This window comes from Festucalex cinctus, chromosome 13, assembly GCF_051991245.1.
Source record: "Festucalex cinctus isolate MCC-2025b chromosome 13, RoL_Fcin_1.0, whole genome shotgun sequence".
Classification (NCBI taxonomy): domain Eukaryota; kingdom Metazoa; phylum Chordata; class Actinopteri; order Syngnathiformes; family Syngnathidae; genus Festucalex; species Festucalex cinctus.
Genome location: NC_135423.1, coordinates 592,733 through 611,772, shown reverse-complemented (window position 1 = coordinate 611,772; position 19,040 = coordinate 592,733). Strand labels below are relative to the sequence as shown.

General features: G+C 42.7%; 3 protein-coding genes and 1 long non-coding RNA gene across 6 annotated transcripts in view; 3 read left to right on the top strand and 1 right to left on the bottom strand.

The window, feature by feature from the left end:
• Positions 1-814: 814 nt before the first annotated feature.
• On the top strand, positions 815-5,559 carry LOC144032793 (cytochrome P450 2F3-like). Its single transcript, XM_077540223.1, has 9 exons — positions 815-1,249; positions 1,382-1,544; positions 1,618-1,767; positions 1,969-2,129; positions 2,711-2,887; positions 2,974-3,115; positions 3,564-3,751; positions 3,820-3,961; positions 4,607-5,559. Exons 1-9 carry the CDS (start codon positions 1,073-1,075, stop codon positions 4,786-4,788), a joined length of 1,482 nt encoding a protein of 493 aa, XP_077396349.1. The 5' UTR covers positions 815-1,072; the 3' UTR covers positions 4,789-5,559.
• An 86-nt stretch (positions 5,560-5,645) lies between these two features.
• LOC144032795 (cytochrome P450 2H2-like) lies at positions 5,646-10,014 on the top strand. Its single transcript, XM_077540224.1, has 9 exons — positions 5,646-5,952; positions 6,262-6,424; positions 6,688-6,837; positions 7,119-7,279; positions 7,489-7,665; positions 7,745-7,886; positions 8,945-9,129; positions 9,221-9,362; positions 9,673-10,014. Exons 1-9 carry the CDS (start codon positions 5,776-5,778, stop codon positions 9,855-9,857), a joined length of 1,482 nt encoding a protein of 493 aa, XP_077396350.1. The 5' UTR covers positions 5,646-5,775; the 3' UTR covers positions 9,858-10,014.
• A 143-nt stretch (positions 10,015-10,157) lies between these two features.
• The window catches only part of LOC144032798 (cyclin-dependent kinase-like 1), a 39,286-nt gene continuing 30,403 nt past the window's right edge, over positions 10,158-19,040 (bottom strand). Inside the window, exons 1-10 of one of the 3 annotated variants that reach the window (XM_077540230.1) lie at positions 17,303-17,516; positions 16,002-16,190; positions 15,702-15,823; positions 14,525-14,597; positions 14,193-14,283; positions 12,911-13,111; positions 12,743-12,825; positions 12,603-12,659; positions 11,903-12,058; positions 10,158-11,298 (exon numbers count right to left, since the gene is read on the bottom strand). In XM_077540230.1, coding sequence (XP_077396356.1) covers positions 11,203-11,298; positions 11,903-12,058; positions 12,603-12,659; positions 12,743-12,825; positions 12,911-13,111; positions 14,193-14,283; positions 14,525-14,597; positions 15,702-15,823; positions 16,002-16,169 — 1,047 coding nt within the window. In that variant the 5' untranslated portion in view covers positions 16,170-16,190; positions 17,303-17,516 and the 3' untranslated portion in view covers positions 10,158-11,202. Of the gene's footprint in view, positions 11,299-11,902; positions 12,059-12,602; positions 12,660-12,742; positions 12,826-12,910; positions 13,112-14,192; positions 14,284-14,524; positions 14,598-15,701; positions 15,824-16,001; positions 16,191-17,302; positions 17,517-19,040 lie in introns of those variants that run through there. The other 2 variants (XM_077540229.1, XM_077540228.1) reach the window with 2 other exon arrangements.
• LOC144032804 (uncharacterized) lies at positions 17,683-18,379 on the top strand. Its single transcript, XR_013287799.1, has 2 exons — positions 17,683-17,751; positions 18,297-18,379. It is a non-coding gene; the product is annotated as an uncharacterized LOC144032804 (long non-coding RNA).

Here is a 19,040-nt window from a genome sequence, read left to right as displayed (position 1 = left end):
TCTTTAAAAAAATGCTGGCTTCTCCAAAACTAAGACTTTTAACCCTGGATAAATAAGACTTTGGTGTACCTAAAAAACAAAAATAAATAAATAAAATGAAATGTAATTGCACATCCACTACAATAGGTGGCATTGTCTGAGAGTGTGCAAGACTCTGCAGAGGCATAATTTATAGACTAATGATACCATTTATATTCACAGCAGCGAGTTGGGGGCGGATATGTTCTTCCTCCTGGGGAGGGGGCTTAACAAAAATAAAAAAAAATAAAAAAAATTGAGGCGCACTGATCACAATCACACTCCAAAAACATTTGGGGAAAAAATAACTAATTGGGTCAAAAAAGGACCGACCCTCTGCTTTGTTTATTGAAACCTTAAAGTTGGTTCAAATGAATAACCCATCAAACAAAGCCATTTTATTATGTTTTGGATTATTTATTTATTTTGTTGGTCAAATGAGTAACCCACTAAACAACCTTTTTTATTTTTTTATTTTTTTTAAGTCCGACCCTAGTTTTTGGTTATGCATGTAAAGCAAAAAGTTGGGTCAAAAGAATAACCCAAAATCCAACTTCTTGGGTTGTTTTGTGTGTTATTCATTTGACCCAAATTTTTGGTTTAAATGAAGCATTTGGGTCGGTCCCTTTTTGACCCAATTTGCGTTATTTTTGACCCAATTGTTTTTAGAGTGCACAATTTTTTGTAAATAAAAAACAAAAAACAAAAACAAAACAAAAAAAACCCTCTAAAAATGAATGAATGAATGAATAAATAAATAAATATCATGCTCTTCAACCTCCCACCCACCTTAACCCCACCCCAGCACTGAAAAAATATGTATATAAATGCAACATTATATAAAAATAATAATAACTTGAATCTTCCTGACCTGCGTTCACTTGACCTGTAAGCGAAAGGCGTGTTTTGGCCCACGTTGATTGAGGTCACACTTGTTCCGACTTGTTTGTTCTGGCCGATACAAAGCGGGGGCGAAGGTCATCCCGGGAATGAGAAGAGTCTTTTCTTTTTTTTTTTTTTCTCCGCCGTCCGTGTGAGCGTCCGTCCGTCCGCCATGGATGTTTCCGTGGCCGTCTTGCTGCTGGGGGTCCTGCTGGCTCTCTTCTGGTTACTTCACGACAAAAAGAAGCGCGGCGGGAAGGGGGGGCTCCCTCCGGGCCCGCTCGCGTTGCCCCTCGTCGGAAACCTGCCACAAATTGACAAACACCTTCCTTTTAAAAGCCTCCTTAAGGTGAGATGATTATCAGACTTAATGCCATTGAAAAAAAAATATATATTTTTTTTGTCTTTATAAACAGCTGGTACAATTGAACTTTTGAATGACGATGACACGGTTTCTTGAAACTTTTTTTTTCCGATGTAGCTGAGTGAAAGGTACGGCCCGGTGATGACGTTGCATCTGGGCTGGCAGCGTACGGTGGTCCTGGTGGGTTACAAGACGGTCAAAGAGGCTCTGGTGGACCAGGCCGACGACTTCACCGGCAGGATGCAGCTGCCCTTCCTCCACAAAGCCACCAGGGGCTACGGTGAGTCCAGCCCGACAAATTGACTTCTACATGCGCTGCGAAAATGTTTTTTTTGGGGGGGTTTTTCGGTCAGGTTTGGGCATCGCAAATGGCGAGCGCTGGCGTCAGCTGCGACGTTTCACCCTGAGCACGCTCCGAGATTTCGGGATGGGCCGCAAAGGGATGGAGCAGTGGATCCAGGAGGAGAGCCAACACTTGAGGGCCCGCATTGACACTTACAAAGGTGCTTTTGGGAAATCTCTGTACAATTAAGTGACCCCTAACCACGGGGTCCACAAGCCATAGTTTGCAGAGCTTCAAATAAATTTGCAATGAATTATGTTACTGTATTATTGAAAACAATACTACAAAGCCCTTGGCTGCTTCTGATGATGTCATCAGTGTATGAAATCCATGTCAATGCCCTTGTTTTGTGTTTTTCCAGCCGCCCCCTTCGACCCCTCGTTCCTGCTGAGCTGCACTGTGTCCAACGTGATTTGCTGCCTGGTGTTTGGCCAACGCTTTGACTCCGAGGACGCCGACTTCCTGCGGCTGCTCGGCATTATTTCAGAAATGATACGGTTTGTGGCCAGCCCACTTGGGCAGGTGAGTGGCACTCCAAGTATTTTTAACCTTGCTCTGGCAAGATGAATTCACAAACTCCAGAGAATCCATCTTGCACCGCTCACGCTGATAACTGCCATTGCCGAACTGCTGGTGCTTTGGACCAATCACAGCGCGACATTGTGTTTGGGGGCGGGATACACAACTTGTGACGTAACCAGGAAGCTAGCACCGACACCAGAGCTAACAAACTAACTTAACGTGGACGAATGGACACTGCAGTTGTGTTCTCGCAGAATGACTCAGCGTTTCCTTGTTGAATGCTGAAGAGCGAGAGGCGCTTCGTGCATTTCTAGCTGCTAAGATGTTCGTGCTTTTTCCCCCCTTTGACAAGAACAAACATGACATTTTCACCCATTAAAACAAACGTGTACAATGTCGCATTGTCCAATCAGCTGGAATTATTGTACAGAATGTCCCGCCTTTTCCCGACCAAATTACTGTGGAACTGGAACATGCATCTGGCTATTGCCAGGTTATCCTAAAATTTCACCCAAAAATCCAATATCAAATTGTTGGTGAGTACTTTACACAAGTATATCAACGACTGGATTCTTCCACAGATGTACAACATTTTTCCGTGGCTGACCGAGCGCCTTCCCGGTTGGCATCAGAAGGTCTTTGGCCACATGGAGGTTGTGAGATCTTTCATCGAGGAGAAGATCCAGCAGCACCAAGACTCCCTCGAGCCCAGCGCGCCCCGAGACTACATCGACTGCTTCCTCAACCGCATCCAACAGGTCGGAAAGAACTGGAATGTTCACTGTTGATTGTTACGGATGCAGTGGATCAGCGAGACCAGTTCTTCCCACATTTGTTCCCTCAGGAGAAGCACAACGAGTCCACCGAGTTCTTCTACGAGAACCTGGTGGCCACAGTCATGAATCTCTTCTTGGCGGGAACCGAAACCACCAGCTCCACCATCCGATACGCCCTCAGCGTGCTCATCAAACATCCCGGAGTGCAAGGTTGAAGCTCCCGAAAGGATAAAGACACACCGAAGAGCTAAAAATGTGATCTGTAGAAAGTCCAACGGCGGCGACTGGACTATTTCTTGGTTTTAGTTTTGGCATTTCAATCTAAGAGACTTTGAGTGTTTTTAGACGTCAGATCGGCAAACTGTAACAGCTCAGACCAGGGGTTCCCCAATTCCCGTCCTCGAGGTCCGGAGTCCTGCAGGTTTTAGAGGTTTGCGCCTACCAACACACCCGATACTAAAGATCAGGATCGTTATCAGGCATGCTGATGACCTGATTATATGAATCGGGTGTGCTAGTGGGCGGAAACCTCTAAAACCCGCAGGACTCCGGACCTTGAGGACCGGAACTGGGGAACCCTGGTCTGAGCTGTCACAGCTTGCCGGTCTGACGTCTAAAAACACTCAAAGTCTCTTAGATTGGGGGTTGTTTTGCGCAGAAAAAATGCAGCAGGAGATCGACGCGGTAATTGGACGAGAGCGCTGCGTCAACATGGACGACAGGAAGTCCCTGCCCTTCACGGACGCCGTCATCCACGAGGTGCAGCGCTTCCTGGATATCGTCCCCTTCAGCTTGCCGCATTACGCGCTCCGTGACATCTCCTTCCGGGGTTACACCATTCCCAAGGTAGTCCTCAGCGTGCAGTCCTCACGTCCCGGTTGGGTTCTCGTTGTCTGAATGTCGGTCTTCAACAGAACACCATCATCGTGCCCCTCTTGCACTCGGTGCTGAAAGACGAGACGGAATGGGCCGAGCCTCAGTCCTTCAACCCGCAACACTTCCTGGACCACAAGGGCAACTTTAAGAAGAACCCGGCGTTCTTGCCTTTCGCAGCGGGTACGTGCCACTGGCGACGGGTGTCTTCGCTCTGAGCAGGTTAACGATGAAATCGCAAGACTATCGTGAAATTCTGGATCAGACCTTGTTTCAGAAATACTGAAATATGGAGGAGTCTTGGTGGTGGTCTGTGGCTGCTTTTCTGCATCCGACACGTGGTATCTTGACTCTATCAAGGCTATCTTGAGGAACTCCATCCTCATTCTGTCCAAAATCAGAATGGGTGATGATAGTTGCGCTCCAAGCTAAACCATTCATTCGTTATTTATGCTCCCACAGCGGTGGAATGTGATCAGACGATCCAAAGCTTCTACAGAAGTTTGGAAGCGGTCTACTCTAGCTGCAGATCGAATGAAATCAACATTGTCATGGTTGACTGGAATGCCAAGTTCAAAACGGAAGGGGCCCTAAAATAGACCCCTGTGGAACACCAGTGGTGCACCCAAGGCTAACACGGAAACTTCTGTCAGCCAAATAGGATCTAAACCACTCCAGAAGCACTACCACTAATGCCCACTTGGTGCTGCTAAAAGAGCCAATTAGAATACTGTCTGTAGTCCACCGTGTGGAACGCCGCAATCAGATCCAACCAAACAAGACATACATAGAGGATGTCATTTGTTGCCATCTTGTGTGTCCTGCCAGGAAAACGAGCTTGCGTCGGCGAGTCTCTGGCTCGCATGGAATTGTTCATCTTCCTGGTGACGCTGCTGCAACATTTCAGCTTCTCCTGCCCGGGAGGTCCGGACAGCGTTGACCTGACCCCGGAGTACAGCAGCTTCGCCAACACGCCGCGACGGCACCAGCTCATAGCCACGCCCCGCTGACACCGACCGCTTCCCAACCAGCCAATCAGAGAATTCATTATTCAGTTAAACCTGGCATATGTGTTCAAATGCCATAGGAATAAAGCTTATGCCTTATATATAACATATGTACACTTATACTTTCACAACAACAAATATTTTTTTTGTTTAAGAAAACAAGCTGCAATCTAACGAGAATGAAGTCATAATTCTCCAACATAAAGTCATAATATTATGATAATAAGTCAAAACAAGTCATTTGTGATCGAAAACAGGGAATATTGTATGCAATATTGTATGCAATTATACAAGTGAACATTGTTTTTAATGGTACTGATGTTAATGTTACTTGGAAATGGGATGTAAAAATGAATTGACTTGGACACAGAATTTGTTACGCCATTTTATAACGATAACAATACCTTATTTTTCTTCTGTTTAATCAAAATGATTCATTTAAATTGCTGGAAGTATTACAAAACATGAAAAGGGAATATGCTTTCGAAAAATGTAAATACAAGTCATACACGGCAAAATACATACTGTAGTATACATTCATCATGATCGATTTATCGGAATGTCCGCGTGGACCTAATCAAGTGTCAGCTAAGTGTCTCGCACGCCCCCTGTTGGCCATTTGCGATATTGCCGCCAAATCCTCCAACCCGCCCTACTGTGTCTCTTATCTCTTATCACTTCACTTCCTCACTCTGTAGTCACGTAACCACTCATTTCAAGTGTGTTCAAATGTTATTCAAACACATTCGTCTAGCAATAAACATTGTGACGCCATTAATGTGTAGTCCATTATATTAGTGAACGTTTGGAGCAAAAAAACAAAACAAAACAAACTCCGAAAGTGGGCGTTGACACACAAGATAACTTTGCTGCTGATATGTATTTTTTTTAACACTCTTACGTAGCTTGCAGCACGAATGTGGGATAAAGGTGCTTTCGGGTTATCTGCTGACCTGAGATTTGCCGCAGGACGACGAGAGAGCAGCAAGCATGGATCTTGTGTTGCTTTTGGGCGGAATTGTGCTTTTGCTGTGTCTGTGCTTGCTGAAGAAGTATCGCAGGAGCAACTTCACAGCGCTTTTACTCCCTCCGGGACCTCCTCGCCTTCCTCTCGTTGGAAACCTGCACCAGCTGGACAAGAAAGCGCCTTTTAAAACCTTCGTCGAGGTGAGCACCGCCACCAAAAACAATTGGAATAGAATGCGTCTCTATTTCTTGCGAAGTTTACTTTTATTCCCTCTATATAGTAGGGCTTCTCATACTTTTTGGATCCGGAGACATTTTTCCTAACCTTTCCATTTGTAAACATCACTGATGGGTTTCATGACATGCCACGGAGGCGGAGGAACTTCCGGGTTCCGGCTTTACACACATCAGCTTTGTTTCCGCTTCCGGTTTGCGAGGTGTGGCTATTGCCAGGTTAACTATATTATATTAGTCAGCGATGAATGTATCCATCCCGTGTTGTACCTGCAGCTGAGTAAGCGCTACGGTCCGGTCTTGACGGTGCATTTGGGCTGGCAGAGGGCCGTTGTCCTGGTCGGTTTCGACACTGTCAAGGAAGCGCTTGTAGACCAAGCGGATGACTTCACCGGAAGAGGACCGGTTCCGTTCCTGCTCCGGGCCACCAAAGGCTACGGTAACCTTTTTGCAGACTGTGTTTTTGTTGACTTTGAAGCAGTGGTTTGCAAACTGGGGTCCCCCAAACCCTTCTCGGGTCCAGGAGGTGTAAATTGGGGGTAAAAAAAAAAAAAAAAAGTTTAGCTACAGGCCAATTAAGAGTCCTGATATAATTGTGACGTACCATCATTAATCCATGATGGATGGCATGGAATGATATATGGATGAATAGAAAACTTGTACGTTGAGGCACGTTTGTGCGTCACGTTTGTGCCGTTTAAGGTTTGGCGATCAGCAACGGCGAGCGCTGGCGCCAACTGCGTCGCTTCACCCTGATGACCCTCCGGGACTTCGGGATGGGCCGCAAGGGGATGGAGGAATGGATCCAGGAGGAGAGCAAACACCTGGCGGCTCGCTTCAACACCACCAAAGGTTCAAAGTAGACAACTATCCACTTAACTCGAGTGAAAGACCGCCTATTTGCATTCTGCGTACTGTATTATTTTTTTTACTGTCATGTCATAAAATGCCACGAGGGGGCGCCAAATCCCTGGCTAATACAGGGTGTTCCAAAATGGTTGACCTCATTCTAAACGCCCACATCTCGGAAACTACTTGATGGATCTTAATGAAACTAAATGCCAAACGAAATGCCAAACATTACACACAAAAACGTTTCTACACACTTTTTAACGAGCCTTTATGTTTTTCAGCCACGCCCTTTGACCCCAGCTACTTCCTGAGCTGCAGCGTGTCCAACGTGATCTGCTGCCTGGTGTTTGGTCAACGCTTCGCCTATGACGACCAACACTTCCTGCACCTTCTGCAGATCCTCTCCGAGACCATCAGATTCGGCAGCAGCCCCCGGGGGCAGGTGAGACAAAACGGAGGGTCCTTAAAACGTGCACACCTGTGCGAGCGCGTGACAGATTTTAATTGGATGGAAGCTAAGGAATAAAGAGTTCTAACGGAAATTTGGACAAAAAATTGGAGCTCCACTTTTACGGATGCGCTTTAAAAACGATAGCTAAGTTATTGTAAAGTTATTTTATTTTCATTCTCTTCCGTTCCTTCCCATCGCAGCTGTACAACGTCTTCCCTCGGTTGATGGAGTGGCTGCCCGGTAAGCACCACAAAACGTTTGCCTGGATTGAAGAGCTGAGAGCTTTCATCACGGAGAAGATCGAGGAGCACCGGAACACGCTGAGCACCGGCTGTCCTCGAGATTACATCGACAGCTTCCTCATCAGGCTCCGTCAGGTGGCAAATCGAATCCAAAGTACTTCATTTTTATTTATTTATTTTTTTTTAATCACAGCTTCTTGCTTTGCGTCTTTAGGAGAAACAGAAAGACAGCACAGAGTTCCACTACGACAACTTGGTGTCCACTGTGCTGAATCTTTACCTGGCAGGAACGGAGACGACCAGTTCCACCATCCGGTTCGCCCTCAGCGTGCTCGTCAAATATCCCAAAGTTCAAGGTCAGACACAGGAAGCTGCCGCAAACATACGGTGGATAAACATTACTTGCGTTTTGATCGTTATACAATATTTCAACAAGATATATGACGAAGTTGTCAATCTTTCCGAAGTCTATGATTCAAAAGGAAGCATGACACATAAAGTCAAGAGAGAAAGCTAGCAGCTACTGTTAGCAAACTTAGCTTCAAAGTTTCAGCAGTACGATCAGATGTAAAAGTTGAAATAAATCAATCGCACTTCCAACAGATCAAAAATATTTTCATTTTACTGTAAGTATTTTATTTTTATTTTATTTTTTTGCCTTCAAAGCAAGTAATACGGTGACGACCACCCACGGTAGGGTTGAAACCGTTTTATCTTCTTTCATTTTTACAAAGTCATACGCAGTACTGTCACCGCCTGGTGGCCCCTGGTGGCATTACAGCCCAAAACAAAGAACAAAATTGAGATGGAGTACCTGGATGACAATAGTTGGGGATTTTTCATTATGTTAGTTTTCATCTTGATTTGACTTTTTTTTTCTAGTTAGTTTTAATTAGGTTTATCAATCAGGTTTGTTAATTTTTCTTATTTTTTGGGAAAATGCTTCATTTCAATTTTGTCAAGTGCAAGATGATAATAAATAAATAAATAAATAAAGAGGTCAAACTAAAGTGTGATAAAGGCAAATCACAATTCACAAATGACTTCTTCTGTCCGGATGTACAGTAATACCAAAATACATCAAATTAACCACGAACACTCATGTAGGATATTAATTGATATAAACAAAGGACATTTGTACTGTAATTAAATTTTATAAAAGGTGAGATGATTAAAAAAAGTGAGATATTTTCAGTATTTTTTTAAAGCATTTGTATTTTATTTCAGTTTTTCTATTTTAGTTATTTTAGTCGTATTTTGCTTAATTTTTTAAATTATGATAACCTTGGTAATAACGACCAAAAAAAAATCACGTTAAAGCTTGACTGTGCGATGTATTTTCTGCAAATACTGAAGCTTTACCATTAGTTGAATTTGCCATTCCGCCCGTCGACTAACTGACCTCGTCTGTCAGAGAGCATCCAGCAGGAGGTCGACGGCGTGATCGGCCGGCGCAGTCCCACCATGGAGGACAGGAAGTCCCTCCCCTTCACTGACGCCGTCCTCCACGAAGTCCAACGTTTGATGGACCTCGTGCCCATGGGCGTTCCTCGCTACGCCCTCCGGGACATTCCCTTCAGGGGCTACGTCATTCCGAAGGTCAGTTCAATTCTCCGAGCTGAAGAAGAAGATGATGATGACGATGAAGATGATATCAACGATGACGAACATCTGCGTTTGCCGTCCGCAGGACACAATGATCGTCCCCTTGTTGCACTCGGTGCTCAAAGAGGAGAAGCAGTGGGCCACACCGTGGACGTTCAACCCTCAACACTTCCTGGACCACAACGGCAACTTTAAGAAGAATCCGGCCTTTCTTCCGTTCTCTGCAGGTAAAACAGGTGCACCACAAAATGATTTGACACGTTCACTGCTGTTCACATTCATCAACTGGAATCCCACCATTTATTTGTTCTCCAACAAATCTTGGGGGTACGTTCCAGACCACCTCCGCAATAAGTCAAATCTGCGATACAGAAACACGCTATTTAAATATCACGTTTTTAAAATCCAAACATTTAAAGTCACAATACATAACTCACGACCGTGAACGTAAGATTACGAAACATCTGTTTTTGAAAGGCAAATGCAAAAAAATGAAACGGCAGCTCACCTGCTTGTCTTGGTGGTTCGTTCCATCAGGTAAAAGAGCTTGCGTGGGGGAGTCGTTGGCTCGCATGGAGATTTTCCTCTTCGTGGTGTCGCTTCTGCAGAACTTTGTCTTCTCTCACGCCGGCGGACCCGACGGCGTGGACCTGAGTCCCGAGTACAGCAGTTTTGCTAACGTGCCGCGCAGGTACGACATCGTCGCCACGCCCCGCTCTTGATTGCGCAATGAGCAACGCCTTGTGGGTAAGATTTGTACGGCATGTAAATCTGGTCTAGCCCATCAAAGTGGCAGTTGTTTTTTTTTTGTTTTGTTTTTTTTGGACACTGTATGTGAAAAAATAAAGTTGGGATTCTACGGAAGCGTGTTGCATTCACTTGAAAAAACAAAACAAAAAAAACAAAACTTTTTCTGACAATTTTTTGGGGGAGCTGTGCTTTTTTTTTTTTTTTTTTTTTTCTAAATATGTGACTATTGAATGACTACTTTATGATTATTGACAATAGTTGAGACATCTATATCGCATTGTGGTAGGTTTTATTAAAACTATATAACCTTGACACATTAGTAGCATTGTAAGATCCAGTTAGTGCATAAAAAAAATACACTTTTTTTTTTTTTTAGCTTAATGATTGGATTAACTCATTGTAGTAAAAATATATGACAGAGCAAATCTGGAGACTTAATATACATGTGAGTGTTCATTGTGATTGTGAATGATGAATGTACCTTCAGCTGGTTTCAGGTGCAGTCCCTGAACGCACCACAAGGAAATACAGTGGTACCTTGACTTGATATTAAATCAAGTGTCGCAACTGACATGAATTGAAATTCATTTATTTCAGCCCCAAAAACACCACCACATTTTTCTGCCACATTTTTAACTCATTTTCTCCCAAAGATGTATAAATACGTTCTATTTTAAATATTGCCATGGTCCCAAAAATGTATATATACGTTTTTGTATGTTTTTCTTTGTTTTGTTTTTTTAATGCTATAGCATTATAGAAGGTTTTGATGCAGCCTCTGACCTGAAGAGGAAGCTTAAAGCAACGGTAGTTAGTTAAAAAAAAAAAAAAAAGGTGGCAGCAGAGTATAAGAGATCAACCAGGGCCATGTTGCAAAAAAGCTCTTTTCCCCACTGTTTTAAAAAGATTTGTGAAAAATGATTAAACTTAGCTATCTTCGAATGCTAATTGCTGCAAAACGGAAACAGATGGAAATATACTCTAACCTTTTTTTGTTTTTTTGGTACGTTCCATGTTTCTATAGCAATAGAACACAATATTCTGTGGGCCTTGCAAAATCAGTCCAAATCCAATTAAAGAGAGAGCAGGAGCGAAGGGGGTTGCTTCAGTGCAAAATGGCTCGAAGTCAATGAGTTAATAAAAAAATATAGCACTTCATTGTACAAAAAAAATATCATGGCAAGGTTTTTTTTTTGTTTTTGTTTTTTAAAACATAATTTGAAGGGGAAGTTTATCCGAAACTTACTAGCCATGTCAAATTGAAGTCAAGGTACCACTGTCACGTCAAAGAGGATGAAGATGGCTGCTGGTTCTTGGCTAAATGTTGGGCAGGTGATACTTGTGCTTGGCCGGCTTCTTGACGTCCGGCGCCGGCGACATGTTGCTGTTTGTTAACTGTGGCAGGTATTGAGCCTAGACACGCAAAGAGAAATGGGATCAGTGTAAAAAAAAAAAAAGTGTCATTTCTTGGCTTTTTTTCGAACCAGATTTGAGCGGGCACATGTGGCTAGCTCAGAAACTCGCGTCCTTTAGATTTTCTGTATGTGGCCCTCAAATGAAAAAGTTTGGACCACCTGGCCTACGTGTACACTTTTTAGCTCAGTTGTTCTCCTATACAAAATTATTTGCAATATACTATTTTGTGTATATATATATATATATTTATTTTTATTTTTTATTTTTTATTTTTACATAAGTACATACGTGCTTATTTATGGTATTAATTTAAACGATTTTGAGTATTCTTTCTTGTTGTAAGCATTACGATTCATTTTCCTGAAAAAAAATATGCCATCAATCTCATAACTCCTTTTTTCTCTAAAAAATATATTTTTCAAAAGTTGCTTAATTTTGATTTAAAAAAAAAAAAAAGTGTTATGATACCAAATTCCTATTGTAATTTACAGGTACAGGTTGTAATTATTTGAATTCAATTTAGCATTAGTTAATGGGGTCCTGCAGGGTTTCCTTCCTGGCCCCCAAAACGTTGACGAACCCTCGCTTGGCCCCCGCTCACCCCCGTTTGTCTGCGACGAGGGCCTTTGTCGTGGCGTCTCGTCGGGCGTTGTTCCCCATCGCGGGTCCAACTGGCACCACCGCCCTCGTGGATGTACGGTAGCGCCAGCAGCTCCTCGCACGACAGCCTGAGCGAGGGATCCATCACCACGCACGACTGCGCACAAATAACATCCGTCCATTTTCCAAGAGAGCAACAAAATACGAGATTTAGCACAGTTAATTGGTACATTGAAGTGACAAATATTGATTGAACTAGTTGTGTATGTTGTGGAAGATTGGATTGTTAGTGATGCATTTGGTTCACTGAAGACTTTTAACTGTCCACAGATGTGAATACCTCGCAACTGACATGAATTGAAATGCCATTCATTTATTTCAGCCCCAAAAACACCACCACATTTTTAACTCATTTGCTCTCAAAAATGTATAAATATGTTTTTGTATGTTTATTTTTTTATGCTATAGCATACAGAAGGCTTTGATGCAGCCTCTGACCTGAAGAGGACGCTTAAAGCAATAGTAGTACAAAAAAAAAAAACGGGTAGCAGGTGGCAGCAGAGTATAAGAGATCCACCAGGGCCATGTTGCAAAAAAGCTCTTTTCCCCACTGTTTTAAACAGATACGTGAAAAACGATGAAACTTATCTATATTCTAATGCTAATTTCTGCACACAAAAAAAAAAACCATGTGTACATACCTTCATGACTTGAAGCGCAAGGGGTGATGCACCAGAGAATCGCTTTTCCAGAGTTTCCTATTCATAAGAACAAGCGCCTTAACGTCAGCAGCACTCATTGAAATGTGCAGAAACAAAAAGGTGCAGATTGTGAATCACACCGTGGTGTCAGGTTCGGGAATACTGACTCCGCTGAAAAAAACGTTGGAGCGGAACACCTGCTGGTGTCGGGGGATGAGGTCACCTGCAACCACGCGGAAGAATCGTCACGGACCGATTCCACAGCCTCAACGTGCGGAATCTTGAAGGGCGCGGTCGAGCGGCCTTACCGAGAGTTTTGCGAATGAGGTAGAGCTGGTCCACGTCGGACTTCCCGGGCCAGAGCGGACTGCCGCTGAGCAGCTCGGCGAAGACGCACCCGAGCGCCCACACGTCCACGGGGGGGCCGTACTGAGTGTCCCCGACCAGCAGCTCGGGAGCCCGGTACCAGCGGGTCGCCACGTAGTCCGTGTAGTCGTCCTCTGGGCCCGCTGAGCACACGTAAGACGCACAAAAACACAACTTTCTGCCCAAGAGCATTGACGGTCACTTTGATGAAAAGGATATGATATACGTGAACAAGGTGGACATGTTGGACAGCTACGGAGCCCCTTAAGGTGACATGGTAGAAAAAAACAACAACAAAAAAACAACTTTGCGTGCCCTCGCAAAAAAAATTTGCGCTTCGCGAGGGAACGCAAAGTTAAAAGTTTTTTTTTCACCTAGCATGTCACCGTCGGTGCGCCGTAAACACTTCCGGGTCATCTTCCCTATGACCAAAAGCGACGTGTGAACAAAGCAGTGGGAAAATACATGCTCCATCCTAGTCGCTTTGGGAAAACTTTCCCACTGCTTTGTTTCATGTTTACAAACGTTTGTTTTGTTGAGCTTTGTATTCATTGTTTTGTATTTGAAAGTGTGGGGAAAAAAAAAAAGTTCCATCCTCGTCGCTTTTGTTCACATGGAAAATGACCCGGAAGTGTTTACGGCGCACTTAAGGTGACATGATAGGCGGGGGGGGGGAAACAAAACAAAACTGCGTTCTCGCAAAGATTTTTTCCTATACCTTTGATTAGGGACTTTAAACAGCTTTTATCAAGTTTTTTTGTTTGTTTTGTTTCCTTTTTAATTATTATTTTTATTATTATTTTCAACTTTCTTATGCTAAATGTTTTATTGTTGTTAACTACTGTTTGTTGACGCTTATGTGTTGTCTTTCCTTGTGTAAAGCACAATGAGTTGCCTTGTGTATGAAATGTGCTCTACAAATAAACTTGCCTTACAGGAAAACGCCTGCTTTGACAGGCAGTGTGACAGGGGCTTACGTTCAACGTGAGCACTAAATAAGACAACATTGTGGAGGGATTACACGGCCTCCGGAGCGTCTACATGACAGCTCGTGTGGTAACACAACGCGGAGACCCAATACGGAGGGGTCGGCGGTCCGCACGGCTCGCAGGGTCGCACTAATTGACTCGAGGTGAAGCATTGAAAGTGAGGAGGCGCTGCTGAATAAGTCATTCGATTCGGTAAACGCAGCTAAAGGCCACACGCACACACAACGGGACCCACTGAGAATGCGAGCGAAGCCAAAGTCGCACAACTTGATGACGCCGGTCTTGGTGAGGAGGATGTTCTCGGGCTTGACGTCGCGGTGGATGCACTGCGACACAAACACAACACGCGGCTCATGTTAGCTAGCGCCGACACTCAACACCGCGCTCTGCTATTTAGACGCTCGCTGGAGTCACATGACTTGAGTCTGACTTCAATTGCGAATACATCGATATGTGACTCCTCCCACCTCTATCCATAAGCAATGAAACGACATCAGATAGGAGAGGCGTGTCCAAGAATTCATCGCACAAGACATTAGCTCGATTTTTTTCTTGTTGTCTACTGACGTTGTGCTTGTGGCAGAAGTTGACGGCGTGGAGCGTCTGCCACACGATGCTCTTCAGTTGAGCCTCTGGAACGCTGCGGAAGGACAACACAAGGAATGGGAACGGCAATGTTTCAACAACCTTCGTCCTCCAGCATCGATAGTGAAATATCCATAGTTAATAGGTCCGATAGAAGATCTCTTTTGCACTAAAATCGATTCTCAAACCAAATATATGCACCAATTGATCGGCCCCGATTTCCTTAATTTTAGAAGATCGGTGATCGGCCAACCCCTTAAAAATAAACCGATCTTTTCCACCAATCACATCTCCCTCTTCAGAGGTGTGAAAAAGTCAGCCACTGTCCTCTTCTGCTGAGATGACGAATAGGATTTTCATTTTTATTTTTAGATAACTACTTTATGTGCAGTTAAAACAACCCGTTTGTATTATTTCACCGATATTGTTCATTGTTTTCCAGTAAAAGAAGATTGGAACACCGAAGGTATATGCTACTTGTAATGAAAAAAAAATCGGTATCGGCAGGTCAAACTTTTTAAAACATCGGGGATCGGCTGGAAAATTGTGATCGGTGCACCCCTACTTTTGATCGTTTAATCATTTGATACCATTAATGGGAGCACAGTGACAAGTAAATTGCGATCTTGCCTAAATGATGCGGTTGTTGACAAGTACGTTGTCGTTCGCCACGGGAAATGCGTAATACTGTCATGTCTGGGGTCACGCCAGGGTTCGGTTTGAGTTGACGACCTGTTAATTAAGTTGGGTTCATGACCGTGAGGTCAAAGATGATGTAACCAGCATCTCGTTTCAACTGGTTTTAGGCTATGTGATGTTATGTGATGTCAGGAATCTTTTACCCGGTCAACAGCCAATCAGATCATTCCATGTCAGTCCTGTTACCCACATGTCTAGCCACAACCAATCAGCAAATCGATACCACACTTGTTTTTTACAGTACAGTACATCTTTTTAATTTTAACTACAATTTATGAATTATTATGAAATTACTGTATCATTACTAAATGATGCAGCCATAGTTCTATTACTTCAACATTTTCCCCCACTTTTATGTTAACAAGAGTATGAAAACATGGGGGAAAAAAATTGTACAACAGATAAAAATTGGAATTAATCATGAGTTAACTAGGCCCGATTGCGGGAGCACGCCGCTCACCCTCGAGGGTGCTTTTCCAGCTCGTTGAGGACCGTCTGCTCGCAGAACTCGAAGACCAGATGGAGGCGCCGTTTCCTGCGGAACACTTCCAGCAGGTTGACCAGATTGACGTGTTTCAGCTGCTGCAAGGGGACAAGCCGAGGGTGCGAAAACGTGGACCACGTGAGCTTAATTTGCAATACGGCTCCTACTAAAAAGTCGGAAAACGTTCATCGTTTCATTTCGGCGTACAACTGTATGTTACGTGGTAGCAACAGCGCCACCTACAGTATGTTATGTTGCATGTCGTCATGTGCTCACCTTCAGCATTCGAATTTCTCTCAGTGCAATTTTCTTGATCATGGGATCGTCTTCCGATTCCACAAATTTCTTGATGGCGACGATTTGGTCAGTGTCTCTGTTTCTGCACTTGAACACCACGCCGTAAGAACCTTCGCCAATTTTGGACAGTTTCTCGTATTTCTCCATCGGCCAGTGACTGGATAAGACCTGGAAAAAAAAAAAGAAAAGAAAAAAAATGACATTTTCAATAAGTCATACTGTATCCACAACGATCGTCCACTTGTTTCAAGCTGCTTCTTCCAGTCTGTTTCTTCGCAAAAACAATTCATTCACACTGTAACTTTAAAAATAATAATAATTATAATAATAATAAAAACAAGGAAATACTAAATAATTAATTATAACTGTCAAGGAGCCATTTATTAATGTCAATGCTGGGAGTCAACAACCAAAGTACGACATTGATTGGTCTGGAATAACTAAGGATGGGCAAGTAAGTATTGGTACTCGCGACGGCAGCCGATACCTTGTGGCTGTTTTACCATCAGGAAGAAGAAATGACCATTAATGTCATGCAATTTTAAGGAAAACAATGCTACATTGGGATAAATATGTGTTTCAAAATATGGGTCTCAAAAGTTGTGCTACTTGTAAGCCTATTGGTCTGAAAAAAAGTGGTATCAAACATCCTTAGCAGTATGAATACAAACCCGCTTTTTATCATGAACAGAAGTTATTGTTTGTTTGCACAATGTACAGGCTGTAAAACCTTTTTAATAGTTTTTTTTTTTTTTTTTTTTAAATATTACAACTGTTTTTAAACCTTTTTAATCCAGTGCAGTACATTTGCTCTGAGTTCTATTAAGTTTGAACAGCAATACATATGCATTTTGTTTGTTTAAAAACAATAATTAGGTATTAGAACAGATTCTATGTGCAATAGAATTATTATTTAAAAAAAAATGTTTTTGATTAACACTTGAGCCTACTTAATTGATTTGAATTATTACGGTGGCATTTGAAGAACTAAATTGTTTTAGGTGGTGCTTGGTGTAAAATATTTGTGAATTCAATGAGAGAGAAAACAAAGTTTTCATAGGTTTCAACTGGCCAAAAGTGCTCACGGTAGAACCAATTTGTATCAAAATAATGCGAACTTAAAGAGCTGGCGGTGGAAATAAGAGGATCAGACAAAAACAATTCCACACTTTCATGATACGTTTGCAAGCATATTATGCGCAAACAGACACAACAACGCCATAACAAATGTTCAACATTCAGTTGAAGACCGCACGCGTTTGCAATGCGCACTCGCTCACCTTTCCGCTGCATGGACCAACTAGCTGCTGTGTGGTGACTCCGCGCCCAACGACACTTCTTCCAAACTGCCGCCCGGACTGACGTGAGCCGTGCGCGGCTGGCTCTCGCTCTCTCTCTCTGCTCTCTCTTTCACGTCGCCGTCAACATAAGACACCAAAAAGTGAGAAACAAATGGACGAACGTTTGGGGGCCGCTTCCTAGAAACAACGCAGAAAGCGCGCCAAGCTGCGTAAAAGTGCCATTCACGATTCGCTACCTACTTACGCGGTAACCATGGAGACAGCTTCAGTTACACTCGCGCTTCAAAGACATCGTTTTAGGAATATTGGTCATTGTTGGTGTTCGTTTCGAATGTCATATAGTTCAGTTGTATTTAACATTTCATTCCAATACGTTTATATTTATTATTAGTACATGCAGACTGTTTGTTTTGTGTAGTTGCATTTAGGTAAATATTTTTTTATTTAACTTGTATGTTACAATACATATTAAATATTCAAATGCAGTGGTAATGTTCATACATGTACATTGAAACAGTAGGTTGCTGTCTGACTTTCCACCAGGGGGCAGCATATAACCACACAAAAACATACACATGCACTCAAAACCTCAAACCACGTAACTGACACTTGATTTTATTCATCATCATATTATTATTATTATTATTATTTATTTATTTATTTATTTATTTATTTGGGGGGGGGGGTGAATTGAATAAATCAATCGTGTACATCAGTTGCACACGATTTAAAAAAAATGTAAACTAACATACAGTATAAATATGTATTTTAAGAAAACCACATATTATACAGTGGACTTGACTTGACATAGTGCCGTGTGACAAGTATTATTTAATAATAATGAAAATATGCTGTTGTATTAGCGCACATGCTTTTGCTGGGAACGGCCATTATTTGTGTACTGTCACGCATCACGTGTTGACTCAGTGGAAATGTTGTGTTTCTCATCTTTGTCTTTCTGTTTGCGTTTTAGGGGATTTTGTCTCGCCTGGCCTGCTGTTCAAGACACCCATTGGAGTGTCAGCGTCTGATGAATGGCTCGTTTCTTTACAGCGGTGAGATGACAAGCGACACTCATGGGAAAAGCGGCCAGAGCGGCCTTAATGGCCTCCAAAAGTGCCACATCAAACGGTGGCGGATGGCAACGTGCTAACTGTACGTCCTTCAAAGTCGATTGAGTTGCTCTGCTTGCCGGATGAATCACTGAATTAAATCCTCACTTGGTTACGTTTATGGGTCATTTACAGCTCACAAGTGGCTTGTTTCTTCGTTCTGTAAAACCGACGTCAAATTCAGAATGAATATTCGTGTCTTTACAAAGTGACATTGGCAAGGGCCAATTGCAGTGTTACTTGCCATATCGATCACATTTATTGCCGGTGATACAGCAATTATACGATAGGATAAGCATTGCAAAAACTACATTTGATAAATCAGTGTACTTTAAGTACAAATATGAATATGCGTCTGTGTGACAATACAAGACTAAGTGTAAGCTAGTAATAATAATCTGAATATTTTGGTTTTGTCCCACCGCGACGATTACTACAGAGTTTACTTGTGCTACTTTTTGTGGATTTGTTTGTCAACTTTTCATTATTTTTCATGTTCACAATTATATTTCCATGTTATTTGCTTTTTCGTACATTTTTTTTTTTTTAGCTGCTTCATTAATACCATATATTTGCCTTTTAAACGATCCTACATTTGAAAGTTT